At 37.9% G+C, this 20,106-nt stretch overlaps 2 protein-coding genes across 22 annotated transcripts in view; one reads left to right on the top strand and one right to left on the bottom strand.

Moving 5' to 3' along the window:
* CEP85L (centrosomal protein 85 like) overlaps positions 1–20,106 on the top strand; it is a 217,013-nt gene that overhangs the window by 139,044 nt on the left and 57,863 nt on the right. For all 6 annotated transcript variants that reach the window (XM_032157756.2, XM_058435518.1, XM_032157774.3 and 3 more), the window contains one exon: positions 12,999–13,117. In XM_032157756.2, the coding sequence (XP_032013647.1) occupies positions 12,999–13,117 (119 nt within the window). The remainder of the gene's footprint in view (positions 1–12,998; positions 13,118–20,106) is intronic.
* The window catches only part of PLN (phospholamban), a 99,209-nt gene that overhangs the window by 27,858 nt on the left and 51,245 nt on the right, over positions 1–20,106 (bottom strand). For 4 of the 16 annotated variants that reach the window (XR_009212469.1, XR_009212473.1, XR_009212472.1 and 1 more), the window contains one exon: positions 14,998–15,256. The exons of 9 other annotated variants lie outside the window; for them this stretch is intronic. The gene's annotated coding sequence lies outside the window, so the exon portion shown is untranslated. Of the gene's footprint in view, positions 1–7,728; positions 7,871–14,997; positions 15,257–20,106 lie in introns of those variants that run through there. 3 more of the 16 variants (XR_009212476.1, XR_009212470.1, XR_009212475.1) reach the window with 2 other exon arrangements.

Here is a 20,106-nt window from a genome sequence, read left to right as displayed (position 1 = left end):
TATCGATTGGAATAGTTTCAGAAGGAATGGTACCAGTTCCTCCTTGTACCTCTGGTAGAATTCAGCTGTGAATCCATCAGGTCCTGGACTCTTTTTGGTTGGTAAGCTATTGATTATTGCCACAATTTCAGAACCTGTTATTGGTCTATTCAGAGATTCAACTTCTTCCTGGTTTAGTCTTGGGAGGGTGTATTTGTCGAGGAATTTATCCATTTCTTCTAGATTTTCTAGTTTATTTGCATAGAGGTGTTTGTAGTATTCTCTGATGGTAGATTGTATTTCTGTGGGATCGGTGGTGATATCCCCTTTTTCATTTTTTACTGCATCTATTTGATTCTTCTCTCTTTTCTTCTTTATTAGTCTTGCTAGCGGTCCATCAATTTTGTTGATCTTTTCAAAAAACCAGCTCCTGGATTCATTAATTTTTTGAAGGGTTTTTTGTGTCTCTATTTCCTTCAGTTCTGCTCTGATTTTAGTTATTTCTAGCCTTCTGCTAGCTTTTGAATGTGTTTGCTCTTGCTTTTCTAGTTCTTTTAATTGTGATGTTAGGGTGTCAATTTTGGATCTTTCCTGCTTTCTCTTGTGGGCATTTAGTGCTATAAATTTCCCTCTACACACTGCTTTGAATGTGTCCCAGAGATTCTGGTAGGTTGTGTCTTTGTTCTCGTTGGTTTCAAAGAACATCTTTATTTCTGCCTTCATTTCATTATGTACCCAATAGTCATTCGGGAGCAGGTTGTTCAGTTTCCATGTAGTTGAGCGGTTTTGAGTGAGTTTCTTAATCCTGAGTTCTAGTTTGATTGCACTGTGGTCTGAGAGACAGTTTGTTATAATTTCTGTTCTTTTACATTTGCTGAGGAGAGCTTTACTTCCAACTATGTGGTCAATTTTGGAATAGGTGTGGTGTGGTGCTGAAAAAAATGTATATTCTGTTGACTTGGGGTGGAGAGTTCTGTAGATGTCTATTAGGTCCACTTTATGTAGAGCTGAGTTCAATTCCTGGATATCCTTGTTAACTTTCTGTCTCGTTGATCTGTCTAATGCTGACAGTGGGGTGTTAAAATCTCCCATTATTATTGTGTGGGAGTTTAAGTCCCTTTGTAGGTCACTGAGGACTTGCTTTATGAATCTGGGTGCTCCTGTGTTGGGTGCATATATATTTAGGATAGTTAGCTCTTCTTGTTGAATTGATCCCTTTACCATTATGTAATGGCCTTCTTTGTCTCTTTTGATCTTTGTTGGTTTAAAGTCTATTTTATCAGAGACTAGGATTGCAACCCCTGCCTTTTTTTGTTTTCCAGTTGCTTGATAGATCTTCCTCCATCCCTTTATTTTGAGTCTATGTGTGTCTCTGCACGTGAGATGGGTTTCCTGAATACAGCACACTGATGGGCCCTGACTCCTTATCCAGTTTGCCAGTCTGTGTCTTTTAATTGGAGCATTTAGCCCATTTACATTTAACGTTAATATTGTTATGTGTGAATCTGATCCTGTCATTATGATGTTAGTTGGTTATCTTGCTCGTCAGTTGCTATAGTTTCTTCCTAGCCTCGATGGTCTTTACAATTTGGCATGTTTTTGCAGTGGCTGGTACCGGTTGTTCCTTTCCATGTTTAGTGCTTCCTTCAGGAGCTCTTTTAGGGCAGGCCTGGTGGTGACAAAATCACTCAGCGTTTGCTTGTCTGTAAAGTATTTTATTTCTCCTTCATTTATGAAGCTTAGTTTGGCGGGATAGGAAATTCTGGGTTGAAAATTCTTTTCTTTAAGAATGTTGAATATCGGCCCCCACTCTCTTCTGGCTTGTAGAGTTTCTGCTGAGAGATCAGCTGTTAGTCTGATGGGCTTCCCTTTGTGGGTAACCCGACCTTTCTCTCTGGCTGCCCTTAACATTTTTTCCTTCATTTCAACTTTGGTGAATCTGACAATTATGTGTCTTGGAGTTGCCGTTCTCGAGGAGTATCTTTGTGGCGTTCTCTGTATTTCCTGAATCTGAATGCTGGCCTGCCTTGCTAGATTGGGGAAGTTCTCCTGGATAATATCTTGCAGAGTGTTTTCCAACTTGGTTCCATTCTCCCCATCATTTTCAGGTACACCAATCAGACGTAGGTTTGGTCTTTTCCCATAGTCCCATATTTCTTGGAGGCTTTGTTCATTTCTTTTTATTCTTTTTTCTCTAAACTTCCCTTCTCTCTTCATTTCATTCATTTCATCTTCCATCAGTGATACCCTTTCTTCCAGTTGATCGCATCTGCTACTGAGGCTTCTGCAATCTTCGCGTAGTTCTCGAAACTTGGCTTTCAGCTCCATCAGCTCCTTTAAGCCCTTCTCTCCATTGGTTATTCTAGTTATCCATCCTTCTAATTTTTTTTCAAAGTTTTTGACTTCTTTGCTATTGTTTTGAATTTCCTCTCTTAGCTCAGAGTAGTTTGATCGTCTGAAGCCTTCTTCTCTCAACTCATCAAAGTCATCCTCCATCCAGCTTTGTTCCGTTGCTGGTGAGGAACTGCGTTCCTTTGGAGGAGGAGAGGTGCCCTGTTTTTTAGAGTTTCCAGTTTTTTTGCTCTGTTTTTTCCCCATCTTTGTGGTTTTATCTACTTTTTGTCTTTGATGATGGTGATGTACAGATGGGTTTTTGGTGTGGATGTCCTTTCTGTTTGTTAGTTTTCCTTCCACCAGACAGGACCCTCAGCTGCAGGTCTGTTGGAGTTTACTAGAGGTCCACTCCAGACCCTGTTTGGCTGGGTGTCAGCAGCGGTGGCTGCAGAACAGCGGATTTTCGTGAGACCACAAATTCAGCTGTCTGATAGTTCCTCTGAAAGTTTTGTCTCAGAGGAGTACCCGGTTGAATGAGGTGTCAGTCTGACCCTACTTGGGGGGTGCCTCCCAGTTAGGCTGCTCAGGGGTGAGGGACCCACTTTAGGAGGCAGTCTGTCTGTTCTCAGATCTCCAGCTGCGTGCTGGGAGAACCACTACTCTCTTCAAAGCTGTCAGTCAGACAGGGACATTTAAGTCTGTGGAGGTTCTTGCTGAGTTTTTGTTTGTCTGTGCCCTGCCCCCAGAGGTGGCGCCTACAGAGGCAGGCAGGCCTCCTTGAGCTGTGGTGGGCTCCACCCAGTTGGAGCTTCCTGGCTGCTTTGTTTACCTAAGCAAGCCTGGGCAATGGTGGGCGCCCCTCCCCCAGCCTCGCTGCTGCCTTGCAGCTTGATCTCAGACTGCTGTGCTAGCAATCAGCGAGACTCCGTGGGCGTAGGACCCTCCGAGCCAGGTGCGGGACACAATCTCCTAGTGTGCCGTTTTCCAGGCCCGTTGGAAAAGCGCAGTATCACAATGGGACTGATCTGATATTCCAGGTGCTGTCTGTTTCCCCTTTCTTTGACTAGGAAAGGGAACTCCCTGACCCCTTGTGCTTCCCGAGTGAGGCAATGCCTCGCCCTGCCTTGGCTCGCGCACAGTGCGCTTCACCGACTGTCCTGCACCCACTGTTAGGCACTCCCTAGTGAGATGAAACCGGTACCTCAAGCAGAAATGCAGAAATCACCCGTCTTCTGTGTCGCTGGGGCTGGGAGCTGGAGACCGGAGCTGTTCCTATTCAGCCATCTTGGCTCCACCCTCGGTTCTAGTAGGTTTTTAATTGGTCTATTAATGTGGTAAATTGCATTGATTTTTTTTTGTTTGTTTGTTTTGAGATGGAGTCTCACTCTGTTGTCCAGGTGGGAGTGCAATGGCATGATCTCAGATCTCAGCTCACCATAACCTCCACCTCCTGGGTTCAAGCCATTCTCCTGCCTCAGCTTCCCAAGTAGCTGGGATTATAGGCAGGAGCCACTACGCCTGGCTAATTTTTGAATTTTTAGTAGAAACGGGGTTTCATCATGCTGGCCAGGTTAGTCTTGAACTCTTGGCCTCAAGAGATCTGCCTGCCTTGGCCTCTGAAAGTGCTGGGATTACAGGTGTGAGCCACTGCGCCCAGCTAGCATTGATTTTTAAATACTAAACTGAACTTGCATTCCTGGGAAAACCTTATGCCAAACGTATTATCTATCTATATCTCTATGTCTGGATTGGATTTGGTTTGATTTTGTTAAAGTTTTTTGTATTTATGTTCATGATGGGTGTTGGTTGGTCATTTTCTTTTTTCCTACTGTCTTGTCTGGTTTTGTTATCAGAGCATTGTTGACCTCATAAAATGAGTTGGGAAATAATTCATTTGTTTTTCCCCTCTGAGTTTGTGGAGGATTGGTGTTAATTCTTTAAACATTTGGTAGAATCCTACAGTGTAACAATTTGGACCTACAGATTTCTTTTTTGGGAGTTTTAAAAAAATTATAAATTCAATTACTGTAATAGTTTATCGGACATTCAAATTATTTCATATTGAATGAGTTTGGGTAAGTTTGTGTTTTTTAAGAAGTTGGTCTAATTCAAGTTATTGAATTTGTGTGTGTAGAGTTGTTCCTAGTAATTGCCTTGTCTTTTTAATATCTGATGGTCTGTAGTGATCTCTATTTCACTCCCTAATTACTTGCCTCTTCTTTTTTTCTTTCTCAGTCTAGGTAATGGTTTATAAATTTTATTAATTGTCTCAATGAACTAGCTTATCTTTCACATAGATTTTTCTGTATTTTTCTGTTTTAAACTCCTGATTTTTGTTCTCAGGCTTCTTGTCTTCCATCTGTTTGCTTTGGGCTTATTTTCTAGTTTCTAAAGATGGAAGCTTAGATTGAGAGCTTTTTCCCTTTTTCTAATATAACTACTTAGTGCTGTAAATTTCCCTCTCAGTACTGCTTTACCTGCTTCTTAAAAATTTTGATACCTTCATTTTCAGTCAGTTAAACCTGTGTATTATTTAGAAGTGTGTTGTTTAATCTCAGTGATCCCCCAAAATGATAGTATTGTATTAATTTGAATTCTGTATTTGCTTTAAGATGTGTTATTATTTTAAATACTGTCAATTTATAACATGCTTCATTATTTTTCAAGCCTAGCCTTATTACTTTTCTCAAAATTTTTCTTCTTCTACTGTTTTATATTTTCTTTAGATTTAGGTAGAAACTATCCAAAAAATCAGTACTTCATTTTAGGAGTAGACTTATTTTTTCCCCAATCCTTCCTATGATGATTCAGATAACTCTATCTCAAGAGTTAATTTTGGTAATTGATATTTTCTTAGAAAGTGATCCATTTCTTCTAAATCTTTAGATTTATTGTTATGGTATAAAACACATTACAGTTTTATTTACTTTTTGCTCTCAAACTTTTTTATTCCAACCTTTATTTGGTGTTCAGGGGTGCATAACCAGGTTTGTTACATGGTTAAATTGCATGTCACTGGGGTTTAGTGTACAAATGATTTGTCATCCAGGTAGTAAGCATAGCACCTAATAGGTAGTTTTTTTTTTACCCTCGCCATCCTTCCACCCGCCCCCCTCATCAAGTAGGCCCTGGTATCTGTTGTTCCTTTCTTTGTATCCATGTGTATTCGATGTTTAGCTCCCACTTATAAGTGAAAATGTGGTGTTTTGTTTTCTGTTCCTATGTTAGTTCTCTTAGGATAATGGCCTACTCCATCCATGTTGCTTCAAAGGACATGATATTATTCTTTTATGGCTACGTAGTATTCCATAGTATATATGTACCACATTTTCTTTATCCAGTCTACTGTTGATGGGCATTTAGGTTGATTCCATGTCTTTGCTATTGTGAATAGTGCTGCGATGAACATTTTGTGCATGTGTCTCCAGTAGAATGATTTATATTCCTTTGGGTATATACCCAATAATGGGATTGCCAGGTCAAATGGTAATTCTGCTTTGAGTTTTTGGGAAATCATCAAACTGCTTTTCACAGTAGCTGAACTAGTTTATCCTACCAACACTGTCTAAGTGTTCCCTTTTCTCTGCAACCTCGCCAACATCTGATTTTTTTTTCTTTTTAGTAATAACCATTCTGACTGGTATGAGATGGTATCTCATGGTTTTGATTTGCATTTCTCTAATGATTAGTGATATTGAGTATTTTTTCATATGCTTGCTGGCCGCATGTATGTTGCTTTTGAGATGTGTCTGTTAATGTCTTTTTTCCTTCTTTTTAATGGGGTTGTTTTTTGCTTGTAAATTTGTTCAAGTTCCTTATAGATTGTGGATATTAGACCTTTACTGGATGCATAGTTTGCAAATATCTTCTCCCGTTCTGTAGTGTGTTTGTTTATTCTGTTGACAGTTTCTTTTGCTGTGCAGAAGCTCTTTTGTTTAATTAGGTCCCATTTGTCAACTTTTGGTTTTGTTGCGATTGCTTTTAGAGTCTTCATCATGAAATCTTTGCCAAGGCCTGTGTCCACAATGATATTTCCTAGGTTATTCTCCAGGGTTTTTATGGTTTTAGGTTTCATATTTAAGTCTTTAATTCATCTCGAGTTGATTTTTTGTATATGGCATAAGGAAGGGGTGCAATTTCAGCCTTCTGTGTATGGCTAGCCAGTTATTCCAGCATTGTTTATTGAACAGGGAGTCCTTTCCTTTCTCTTTTGCTTGTTTTTGTTGACGTTAATGAAAATCAGATGGTTGTAGGTGAATGGTATTATTTCTGAGCTCTCTATTTTGTTTCATTGGTCTGTGTGTCTGTCTCTGTATCGGTACCATGCTGCTTTGGTTATTGTAGCTTTGTTGTATAGTATGAAGTTGGGTAACGTTATACCTCCAACTTTGTTCTTTTTGCTTAGAATTGCCTAGGCTATTCAGGCTGTTTTTTTGGATCCATATGAATTTTAAAAGTTTTTTTCTAATTCTGTAAGGAATGTCATTGGTAGTTTGATAGGAATAACATTGAATCTGTAAATTGCTTTTGGCAGTATGAACATTTTAACAATATTGATTTTTCTTATCCAGAGCATGGGTTGTTTTTCCTTTTTTTTTTTTTTTTTTTTTTGGAATCGTCTCATTTCTTTCAGCAGTGTTTTGTAATTCTTGTTGTAGAGATCTTTCACCTCCCTAGTTAGTTGTATTCTTAGATATTTTATTCTTTTTTGTGGCTATTGTCAATGGGGTTGTGTTCTTGAATTGGATGTTGTTGGCATATACGAATGCTACTGATTTTTGTTCATTGATTTTGTATCCTGAGACTTTGCTGAAGTTTATCAAAGAACTTTTGGAGAGAAACTATGGGGTTTTCTAGGTATAGAATAATATAGTCTGCAAATAGAAATAGTTTGACTTCTCTCTTCCTATTTGTATGCCTTATATTTCTTTCTCTTGCCTGATTGCTCTGGCTAGGACTTCCAGTAATATGTTGAATAGGAGTGGTGTGAGAGAGCATCCTTGCCTTACTCTGGATTTCAAGGGGAATGCTTCCAGCTTTTGCCCATTCAGTATGATCTTGGCCGTGTTTTGTTTTTTTTTTTTTTTAATACATGGCTCTTATTATTTTTAAGTATGTTCCTTCAATGCCTAGTTTGTTGCACAAAATATTTTTATTTTGATTTTTTTCAACCATTTGAAAATACTAATTCCAGTTTTAGTTTGCAGGCTGTGAAAAAACAGAGTGAACTGGATCCCCGCTCTACATGGTCTCTTTCTTAGAGGTGTACTAAAGTTGGCAATATGATTGTAGGTTTGTTTATGTCTCCATTTATTCTTAATAGTTTTTTCTCATATGAGATATACTATTAAATGTGTAAACATTTGTGATTATTTTATCTTCATGGTGACTTTTATCTCTTACCTTATAAAGTTTTATAAAACTTTATTTTTATTTAATGATTTTTTTGGCCTGGATTTTATTACATCCAAGAGTGATACTGTCACTCTGCATCTATTTTTTCATGTTAGCCAGTATTGTGCAAGAACATAGTTTGCAAGCCACAGTAGCTCCTGATCTATAATAAAACAAAAGAAAACATTAGCATTTATATTGTGCTTCATTTTCAATAACTTTTAGTCTGAAGGTTTTAAGGCAGTTGCGCTTGGCGTTCCTCCTTTTCCACAATCCTATATTAATGTACTAAAGCTAAGACAGTGCTATCTAGAACTTTAAAAGTAGATATTTATGTATACTCAAAGTTATTATGGCATCGTAGTCAGAGGGAAAGGGCTTTTTCTCCTCACTGCTTTTGGGCATAATACTTGAAACTTAATAGATAATTGATACTAGTAAGAATTTTTTTTTTTTTTTTTTGAGACAGAGTCTCGCTCTGTCGCCCAGGCTGGAGTGCAGTGGTGCGATCTCGGCTCACTGCAAGCTCTGCCTCCCGGGTTCATGCCATTCTCCTGCCTTAGCCACCCGAGTAGCTGGGACTACAGTTGCCCACCACCATGCACAGCTAATTTTTTTGTATTTTTAGTAGAGATGGGGTTTCACAGTGTTAGCCAGGATGGTCTCGATCTCCTGACCTTGTGATCCACTCACCTCGGCCTCCCAAAGTGCTGGGATTACAGGCGTGAGCCACCGTGCCTGGCTGATACTAGTAAGATTTTATAAGTTGTTAGGCTATGTGATACATATAAAAACGCTCATTAAATGTGTAAGAGAAGATAATTTTGTCTTATAAATAAAGGCAGAAAACCTTTAACATGTGCAGACACATTAAATTGACAGTTTTTGAATAACTTCTCTGTAAGATTGTAATGTGGAATGTGAGGAAGAACCAATTTGAACACATCTAATTCCCTTATCACTATTCCACCTTTGTTTAGGACTTTCAAAAGGTAAATGGTTCCGGGTAGATACCTGATTTATTTCCACATTTAGTGCAAAATGATTATGTTATTTCTATCAGATTTTCTTTTAGCTCTGTCAAGGCTGGAACCTAGACTGTCAATTATGATGAAAATACATTTTCATTAATTGTTCCTTTTCTGTATGCCTTTAGTAGTGTATCAGTTGTTTATAGAGAATGTAAAATCATAAAGGTATAGTTGCCTTGCTGTTTGAGACTTCACAATATGATTTTTTTGTTCTTGAATTTTGCTAGGTACTTCAAATTCCATTCTATAATTTCATTTAATGTAGTATAGATGCTGGCTTCATTATAAAAGCCATTCCCCTTAGAAGGTAAAATGTCTCCATAACTGTCATGTTTAGAGGTAGGTAGATACACATGGATTTAAAAAATTACTTTTAAGTCAACCTACAGCATTTGGTAGGATGTCAGGTTTTGTTCTCTTTTAACTATTTTATGAATCAGCGTTTAAGTTTAGTAAGGAAGACTATCATAAGGAAGACTGCTGCTGGTTTGGTAATTTTTAAATATATTGTATCTTAATTGCAGGGACAGGAATCCTTTTTCTTTATTCCCGTTTTCCCAGTTTCAGAGCTCAATTTTTGTTTATTTCTAAAGGGTTTAGATCAAGGGTGTTACAACACAGAATAATACATTCTTATATTTTGTTTTGTGTATATTTATGGAAGTATTTGGCAAGTACTTTAGCAATCCATCCTGCCAATGGTTCAAAGTGCTATAAAAGCAAATAGTGTTGTCAGTTGCCGTTTCTCTTTATGCCTAGTTGTTCTTTCTGTTTAATCTTTTTCTTGATGCCAAGAAACATTAAAAAAAAAAAAAAGAAAAAGAAAAGAAAAGCCACCTTCTTAAGGTAATTGTCAGCCATGGGAAATTTTTTTTAGCAGATGTCTTGTGAAGAGTAAAGTACTGTTAATGTCTTCTTGAGAAGATCATCATCTGTTGCCTAGGTACTTGTCTTACTGAAATAGGCACAAGATGTATAAGGTGAAACATAGCTTCAGATAATATGGTGTAGATCACTGCTTGTGTGTGGTCATCGGAAATAGAGAATCTACCTATTTTAGATCTTTGAAAGAGGAGACCATAAATCCTTAATCTAGCCTAGAAGATTTTTGTTAGGCATGCTAATAATATACAAAATAATATAATATACAAAAACCAATACCTAAAGTACATGTGAACTGTTATTAGGATTTAAATAATGTATAACTCAGTAGGTAAATAAAAATAGATATTTATTTTTAATCTCCAAGGAAATGAAATATTAGTATTATAAATTATAGCACATTTAATAATTCACCACATCATTTTAAGCATTTCCAAATCCTACTCTGAGTTTTGGAATTAGTGATAATGCTGTTTTGTTTAGCTTTTACTAGCTTTAATAAATTTCCTGTTTGAGCCACAGTTTGACAAAAGAGATTTTATCAAATGACTTACCCATTAAATTGATTATCAGTAGGTAATGTGGAGTTTCATTAAGTAGAGAGTTTCTGTTAATAATATTGTTTATAGTGTTAAATTTTTTCTCACAGTCTCAGAACAATTACTTTCAAAACAGTTTTCTAGTCCTTATGATGAAATTTGGAACACCTAATTAGGCCACAGGAAAAACCCCAAAACTGGGGTTCAGCCTGGGAGGCCACATGGGTTCTTGGCTTTGTGCAGGAAGGAATTCAACAGCGAGCCGACAGTACAGGGAAAGCAAGTTTATTAAGAAAGTAGAGCTGGGCGCGGTGGCTCATGCCTGTAATCCCAGCACTTTGGGAGTCCGAATCGGGCAGATCACCTGAAGTCAGGAGTTTAAGACCAGTGTGACCAACATGGAGAAACCCCGTCTCTACTAAAAATACAAAATTAGCTGGGCTTGATACTACAGCCAGCTACTCAGGAGGCTGAGGCAGGAAAATCGCTTGAACCCGGGAGGCAGAGGTTGCGGTGAGCTATCGCGCCATTGCACTCCAGCCTGGGCAACAAGAGTGAGACTGCATCTCAATTAAAAAAAAAGAAAGAAAGTAATGAAACAGTGGCTGCGCCATAGGCAGAGCAGCCCCGAGGGTTGCTGGTTGGCTATTTTTATGGCTGTTTCTTGATCATATGCTAAACAAGATGTGGATTATTCATGAATTTTCCAGGAAAGTGGCAAGGAATTCCCAGAATTCTCCTTCACCTTTCAGACCATATAGGGTGACTTAAGGATTTTGCCATGGCCTTTGTAAACTATGTTATGGCACTGGTGGGAGTTTAGTATTCTAATGTATTATGATTAGCATATAATGAGAAGTAAAGATGACCAGAGGTCGCTTTCATGGCCATCTTGGTTTTGGCAAGTTTTGGCCAGCTTTTTTACCCCATCCTATTTTATAAGCCGGGTCTTTGTGACCTGTATCTTGTGAAACCAGTTCTGCTGCAAACCTATCTATCTCAATAGTAGAAGCAGTGGAACAATGTGGTCCTTAAGATCAGGTGCTCCTTTGTTGGGCTACCTGGGTTTGAATCTTAGCTCTGCCAGCTAAGTATAAATAAGATTGTAGGTAGTGTTTAATTGGGAAGATTTTGCGGGACTGACTTGTACAAGAACTAGCTAGTCAGAAAGGATGCCTATTTATGGATGGAGCAGGGTTCTGAAGGTCCCTTGTTGTGCTGGGGAGTAACTATTTTATTTGTTGGATCATGGGGCATTCTGGAGAGTGGCCTGGATAGTGAAAGAGACAGTCCACACAGTGGTGTAAACAGCAGTTAATTACCAACCACAGTGAAACTACTTCAGTATTCTAACAGCTAACATTATCTGTACTGATGCACACTGGCTGAATATCAGCCCTTATTGTATATTAGGCAAGGGAGAGAATGAAATTCAGAGGCAGATGTCTAACCTGCCCCTGTAACACTATGTGTCACTTTTGAAATGTCTTCCCATCTGACAAAGTATGTGCCTTCTTTTCAACTGATCTCTATCCTTAGTCTGTTCATCCTATCCTGTCTCCTGCATGAAACATCCCATCCTAATTACTTGACAGTCATCTCAAAGAGTTAATCTGTGACTGGTTGATGTCATGCAATTAGTGGTTTATTTTGAAGGTCTTATTAATAGCATTTTTGGAAAGTAAAGGATAAAAATGTCACTACACATTTGAATTCTCTTGAAGTTGCTTTGTGGTGTTTATACAACATCTTTTGGCTTGCCAAAGAACTGTGTTCCTATTTGATTTACCAGTTATACTAGGTTCCTAGAGATGACATAACAGAGTATCACAAATGAGCTAGCTTAAACACCAGAAATTGTCTCACAGTTCTGGAAGTTGAAAGTTAGAAATCAGGGTGTTGGCAGAGTTGGTTCCTTTGGATGACTGTGAAGCAGAATCTGTCCCATGCCTCTCTCCTAGCTTTTGGTCTTTGGCTTTCGGACACTTGTGGGGTGGGTCAGAGATTCTCCAAGGACCCCTTTTTATCTGCCTAGGCATTTGGTTGTCTCACTACTTTGTGAAAATATTTGTGATTTTGAAATTTTAATGTAAGTAAATGATGATGTGATGCTTGTCAACTTGAAGTCTGAATACTACAGATACTGCTTTTATTTTCTTGTGGAAAATCTCCTGCTAATGTCTGTCTAGTTAAGCCATGGCACATTCCTACATTGTATTACTCGCTTAATGATTAATCTCATTTCCAGAAAACTTCCACTTCCACTTCTACAAGGTAATGGGAATAAGATCTTATATGGTTTTGTTTGTTTGTTTAGACGGAGTCTTGCTCTGTCACCCAGGCTAGAGTGCACTGGTGCCACCTTGGCTCACTGCAAGCTCCACCTCCCGGGTTCACGCCATTCTTCTGCCTCAGCCTCCTGAGTAGCTGGGACTACAGGCGCCCGCCACCACGCCTGGCTAATTTTTTGTATTTTTAGTAGAGACGGGGTTTCACCATATTAACCAGGATGGTCGTGATCTCCTGAGCTCGCCCTCCCAAAGTGCTGGGATTACAGGCGTGAGCCACCGTGCCTGGCCAAGATCTTATATAGTTTTATGATTTGCCAGGATAAATGTTCTGTTGTCATTAATTCTTCATTAGACGTATACATTTCCTTTAGAACTTCCTTGACATTGTCCAAGTTATGTTGTATTCATAATGTGATTTCCGAGAGTATTAAAAAATCAAAGAGGGAGTTCTTTTTTTTTTAATGTAAATCTTTGGGAAAATATGATAGTATATAAATATTTTCTTTAAATACTTTTAGTATACTAATTGTGTAAACATGTTTGTGCAGGTTTTGACTGGAACATGTCGTCAAAGTTATTCACCTGGCTATCAGGATTTCAGTAAGTGGGAATCAATGTTGAAAATAAAAGAAGGACTTCTAAGGCAGAAAGAAATTGTAATCGATCGGTGAGTCTATTTTAAATTATTAAATATTTCAGGCCTACAGAAATTTAGATTAATGAAACAATTAGCTTTATGTCCACTACATAGAATTTAAGATCTAGAACCTTACAGATTCATTGATGCCACATCTCTGCTCCTCCTCAATCCCAATCCTTTAAAGAACTACTATTAGAACTGATGGTTTATCTGTCTGATTTCTGTCATCCCTCCTGTTCATTTTAGTGAATTATTTCATTATTTGGAAGCTCCATTCTGTCTTTTCTGTATGTGTAGCAGGTTAGCTGCAATGCTAATGAGCTATTAGAGCTACAAGATAATGTCTTCATTTTACCATTGAGAACTATCCAGTTGGAAAGCTAATTTAAAGCAGCCATTTCCTTTAATGTATGCTAGGTCTGAAGTCACAGAAACTACAAAAATGACGAATGTTTAAAATGAAATGACTTATAGTTAAGAATTATGGCAGTTTTGGGGGACATTCTAAAATGTTTAAGGGTTTGAGTACCTAAGCTCTGAAAAAAAATTATTTATACTTAATAGACAGTCTCCTGAGTATTGTGAGCAGTAAACCTTCACGTTACATCATTGTATTTTCTTTAATGTATATTCTACATCATTTATGTATGCTTTTGGGATAATTAAATATGTTGTATATCATGATAATTGGGAAGTAATTCCAGGAGGCTTTTTTTCTTAACCAGTGCTCGTAATTACTTATTTTCATATGCTTGCATAGGATAACGCAGTAGGTGTTTTAGCCTTAAAATTCTAATTTCAACATTTAAACGCATTTAATAGTTGAAATTTCACAAGATTTTGCTTAGAAATTTAGCATTGTTAACGAAGATCTACTGGAATATAAACTTGACCACAGACATCTGCATTTTCTTGTTCTCCACTATATTCCCCCAATTTTTTCTTTCTTTCTTTTTTTTTTTTTTTTTTTTTTTTTTTGAGAGTCTCAGTCTGTCACCCAGGCTGGAGTGCGGTGGTGCCATCTCAGCTCACTGTAATCTTCACCTCCCAGGCTCAAGCGATTCTTGTGCCTTAGCCTCCTGAGTAGCTGGGATTACAGCTGTGCACCACCATACCTGGCTAAATTTTGTATTTTTTAGTAGGGGCAGGGTTTTGCCATGTTGGCCAGGCTTGTCTTGAACTCCTGGCCTCAAGTGATCCACCTGCCTCGGTCTCTCAAAGTGCTGGGATTACAAACATGAGTCACCATGCCCAGCCTATTCCCAACATTTTGAAAAGAGCCTGGCATTAGTATATGCCTTGAAACTTGATACTTCCATACTTGATAAATGAAGGATTGTGGAAGATAGTTTTAATTGATTTTAGGAAAAAGCTACTTAAAAATATTAGTTGTTTCCAGTACAAGTGAATGTTATATACGAGTAAGTACAGGCCCAGTTGGATGTGTATTTTTAATACCTATAATTTAATATAAGTACAATTTTATATACTTGAAATTAATATTCGCTCTTGTTGCCCAGGCTGGAGTGCAATGGCATGATCTCGGCTCACCACAACCTCCACCTTCTGGGGTCAACCGATTCTCCTGCCTCAGCCTCCCGAGTAGCTGGGATTACAGCCATGCTCCATCACACCCGGCTAATTTTGTATTTTCAGTAGAGACGGGGTTTCTCTACGTTGGTCAGGCTGGTCTCGAACTCCCGACCTCAGGTGACCCGCCCATCTCGGCCTTCCCAAGTGCTGGGATTACAGGTGTGAGCCACCGTGCCCCGCCTGAAATTAATACTTTTAAAAAACGGACTAAAATTCAGTTTTACTTATATGGATTTGCCCTCCCTCAAACAATGGAAATCAGTTGGCGTTACTTTTTTTGAATACCATTCCATTGGATATAAGTTAATAGAAAATGCAGAAAATTATTGACATAATAAAAAATATATTTCTCAATTTTATATATTGTAGAAGCAGACTAAGGAATAATTCAAAATAACTCAAGTTGCTCATTTGGCTAATTCTTCAGCTAGGCTTATTTATGCATCTATGGTAGCAGGTGGGGGCTGGGTGGCATAGGATGGGCAACGGCAGGATGGCTTGTCTTACTCCACGTGTTCTGTCATCCTCCAGGAGGCTAGCCTGGGTTTGTTCGAGTGGTGGCTGGGTGGGATTCTAAGAAAGAATGAAGCATACGAAGTCTCTTAAAGCTTAGACTCAGAACTGGCCCAACATCACTTCCATTATATTCTGTTAGTCACTAGACCAGTAGTAGACTTCACTTCCAGACAGTGGAAACAGCAAAATCACGTTGACAGGAGGCATTAGTAATATAGGGAGGGTAATAATTGAAGCATTTTAGTAAATAATCTACCCAGTATCTTAAATAATCTTTGGTTTATATATGAGTTTATTATAAAGTTTTTGATAATCAGTGCATTTGATATTGTATAAAACAGAAGAGAAACTAAGCAGCTTTTGTTTCTAAAGCAGCATAACTATCATTTAAAAGTAAAAATGTTTGTATATACAAATTTCTATAACATATATAGTACTTAAATTGGAATCAAGTATATAACATTTCTGTTTTTGAAGGAGCAGATTAGAGTAATGGCCTTTAAAATGTTGATGGCACATGTAGAGGCTATTTCAGAGCCAGACTTCATGGGATTTGGTGTCCAATTGGATGGAATTGAGAGTAAACCTGCCGAACTTTTTACTTTGGGGTATGGTGTGGTCAGCGATACCTTTCAAATCACTTAACTAAAAATTATATGTTGTATATTACTTCTGAAAATATATTATCCAAAATTACATGAGAAAAAATGTGTTTTTTTTCACACTGCATATAACTTTCATAGGAAGAGACTGGATTATTAGGTTAAAGCAGAGAAAATGGGAAAAATAACTGCTATAGAAACCATTCCTAAATGCTCCCTATCTCTTGAGAAAAAGTGTATAGATTAACTTCAGGAACAATTCAGAAAAACATTTGCCACTATAACCATTTAGGTGATTGAGTAGTGCTTGACCTTTTGCACTTCGATCTCTTTAACTGACTGGGTGAAGGAGTTTCACCACTTAAGCAAAAATGAAGTTTTTTTAAAGTTTATCTCGTAAAAGTAGAGATTGGAATAGTGGTTACTGGAGGCGGGAAGGCTGGGGGAAGTAGCGAATACAGAGAGGTTGGTTAATGAATAGAAAGTTGCAGCTAGATAGAAGTTCTAGTGTTCTGTTGCACTGTAGGGTAACTATAATAAACAATAATTATATTTTTCTCAAATAGCTAGAAGAGAGTAATTTCAATGTGAACAGCACAAAGAAATGATAAAGGATTGAGATGATGGATATGCTAATTGCCCTAATTTAATCACTATACATTGTATACATGTATCTAAATATCACATTATACCCCACAAATATGACAATTATGTTGATTAAAAAATACATATTTTCAAAACATTTTTAAATATATAGAAATAAAATTGGTTTTGTATCCTGCAATCTAATCTCACTAATTAGTTCAAGTAGGTATTTTTTTTAAAGATTCAATAGGATTGTTTACATAAACAATCGTGTTGTCTGTGATTAAAGGTGGATTTACTTTTTCAGTATAGAGTCTTTTTATTTCCTTTTCTTGCCTTCTAAAAGTAAATAGAGCCTTCAATACAGTGATGAATAGAAGCAGTGAGAGTAAACATCCTTTTCCTTGTCTTGTCCCTAATTTGTTTTAGGTGTGAAAGTCTTCAGCCTTTCACCATTAAGTGTGATGTTAGCTGTTTTTCATAGTTGCCTTTTTTAGTTTGTGGAAATTCCTTCTGTTCTAAGTAGCTGATGAATTTTCAGATGTAAAACCTACCATGTTATTCCTGGGATATACCCCCTTGGTTATGATGTATTTTCCTTTTTATCTATCTTTGGATTCCATTTGTTAAGAATTTTTACATTTATATTTAGAAGAGATATTGGTCTGTATTTTTCTTTTCTTGTAATGTGTTTATCTGGTTTAGTTTTTGGTCACGCTGGCCTCAGAGTTGGGAATTATTCACTGGTTTTTGGGATACATTGTGTACAACTAGTATTTTTTATTTCCTAAATTTTCAGCAGAATTCCTCCTGACCTTTCTTTATTGAAAGGTCAACTAAAAACCCAATTTCTGTAATATACATAGGGCTATTTAAATACTTTGGAAACTCTACTTTGGGTTTCATTTGTTCTTCTTTTTCTAACTTCTTTTTTTGAGACGGAGTTTCACAGTCCCCCGCACTCCCCCCCGACACACACACACGGATGGAGTCTTGCTCTGTCACCCAGACTGGAGTGCAGTGGCGCGATCTCGGCCCACTGCAATCTCTTCCTCCCGGGTTCAAGCAGTTCTCCTGCCTCAGCTTCCCGAGTAGCTGGGATTACAGGCGCCGGCGACCACACCCAGCTAATTTCTGTAGTTTTAGTAGAGACGGGGTTTCACCATGTTGACCAGGCTGGTCTCGAACTTCTGACCTCATGATCTGCCTGCCTCGGACTCCCAAAGTGCTGGGATTACAGGCATGAGCCACCACACCTGGCCCTTTTTTTTTCTAACTTCTTAAAGTGGAGGCTGAGATAATTTGAGAGGTTTCTTCTTTTCTGGTATAGGCATTTAGTGTCTTGGACCACAGTGCAATCAAATTAGAACTCAGGATTAAGAAACTCACTCAAAACTGCACGACTGCATGGAAACTGAGCAACCTGCTCCTGAATGACTACTGGGTAAATAATGAAATTAAGGCAGAAATAAAGATGTTCTTTGAAACCAATGAGAACAAAGACACAATGTACTGGAATCTCTGAGACACATTTAAAGCAGTGTTTGGAGGGAAATTTCTGGCACTAAATACCCATAAGAGAAAGCAGGAAAGATCTAAAATTGACACTCTAACATCACAACTAAAAGAACTAGAGAAGCAAGAGCAAACAAATTCAAAAGCTAGCAGAAGACAAGAAATAACTAAGATCAGAGCAGACCTGAAGGAGATAGAGACATGAAAAACTCTTCAAAATATTAATGAAACCAGGAGCTGGTTTTTTGAAAAGATCAACAAAATAGATAGACTGCTTTCCAAACTAATAAAGAAGAAAAGAGAGAAGAATCAAATAGATGTGATAAAAAATGATAAAGGGGATATCACCACTGATCCCACAGAAATACAAACTACTATCAGGAAATATTATAAACACCTCTACGCAAATAAACTAGAAAATCTAGAAGAAATGGATAAATTCCTGGACACGTACACTCTCCCAGGTCTAAACCAGGAAGAAGTCAAATCCCTGAATGGACCAATAACAAGTTCTGAATTTGAGGCAGTAATTAATAGCCCACCAGCCAAAAAAAGTCCAAGACCAGACAGATTCACAGCCAAATTCTACCAGAGGTACAAAGAGGAGCTGGTACCATTCCTTCTGAAACTATTTCAAGCAGTAGAAAAAGAGGGAATCCTCCCTAACTCATTTTATGAGGCCAGCATGATCCTGAAAACAAAACCTGGCAGAGACACAACAAAAAGAGAAAATTTCAGGCCAATATCCCTGATGAACATCGATGCAAAAATCCTCAATAAAATACTGGAAAACCAAATCCAGCAGCACATCAAAAAGCTTATCTACCACGAACAAGTCGGCATCATCCCTGGGATGCAAGGCTGGTTCAACATACGCAAATCAATAAATATAATCCATCACATAAAACCAATGACAAAAACTACACGATTATCTTAATAGATGCAGAAAAGGCCTTCGATAAAATTCAACACCCCTTCATGCTAAAAACTCTCAATAAACTAGGTATTGATGCAGTGTATCTCAAAATAATAAGAGCTATTTATGACAAACCCACAGCCAATATCATAATGAATGGGCAAAATCTGGAGGCTTTCCCTTTGAAAACTGGCACAAGACAAGGATGCCCTCTCTCACACTCCTCTTCAACATAGCATTGGAAGTTCTGGCCAGGGCAATCAGGCAAGAGAAAGAAATAAAAGTATTCAGATAGGAAGAGAGGAAGTCAAATTATCTCTGTTTGCAGATGACATGATTGTATATTTAGAAACCTGCATCGTCTCAGCCCAAAATCTCCTTGAGCTGATAAGCAACTTTAGCAAAGTCTCAGGATACAAAATCAATGTGCAAAAATCACATTCCTATACACCAATAACAGACAAACAGGCAAATCATGAGTGAACTCTCATTCACAATTGCTACAAAGAGAATAAAATACGTAGGAATAGAACTTAAAAGGGATATGAAGGACCCCTTCAAGGAGCACTGCAAACCACTGCTCAAGGCAATAAGAGAGGACACAAATAAATGGAAAAACATTCCATGCTCATGGATAGGGATAATCAATATTGTGAAAATGGTTATGCTTCCCAAAGTAATTTATAGATTCAATACTGTCCCCATCAAGCTACCATTGACTTCCTTCACAGAATTAGAAAAAACTACTTTAAATTTCATAATTTACTAATTATGAGCCAAAAAAGAGTCTAGATAGCCAAGACAATCCTAAGCAAAAAGAACAAAGCTGGAGGTATCACGCTACTTGACTTCAAACTATGCTAAAAGGCTACAGTAACCAAAACAGCATGCTACTTGTATGAAAACAGATAGACGAATGGAACAGAACAGAGGCCTCAGAAATAACGTCATACACCTACAACCATCTGATCTTTGACAAACCTGATGAAAACAAGCAAGGGGGAAAGGATTCCCTATTTAATGAATGATGTTGGGAAAACTGGCCAGCCATATGCAGAAAACTGAAACTGAACCCCTTCCTTACACCTTAAGATGGATTAAAAACTTAAACGTAAGACCTAAGACCATAAAAACCCTAGAAGAAAACCTAGGCAGTACCATTCAGGACATAGGCATGGGCAAAGACTTCATGTCTAAAACACCAAAAGCAGTGGCAGCAGAAGCCAAAATTGACAAATGGGATCTAATTAAACTGAAGAGCTTCTGCACAGCAAAAGAAACTATCATCA

This window comes from Hylobates moloch, unplaced genomic scaffold (genome assembly GCF_009828535.3).
Source record: "Hylobates moloch isolate HMO894 unplaced genomic scaffold, HMol_V3 SCAFFOLD_2, whole genome shotgun sequence".
Lineage (NCBI taxonomy): Eukaryota > Metazoa > Chordata > Mammalia > Primates > Hylobatidae > Hylobates > Hylobates moloch.
The sequence above is the reverse complement of the archived record's forward strand: the minus strand, read 5'-3'. Positions and strand labels throughout refer to the sequence as shown.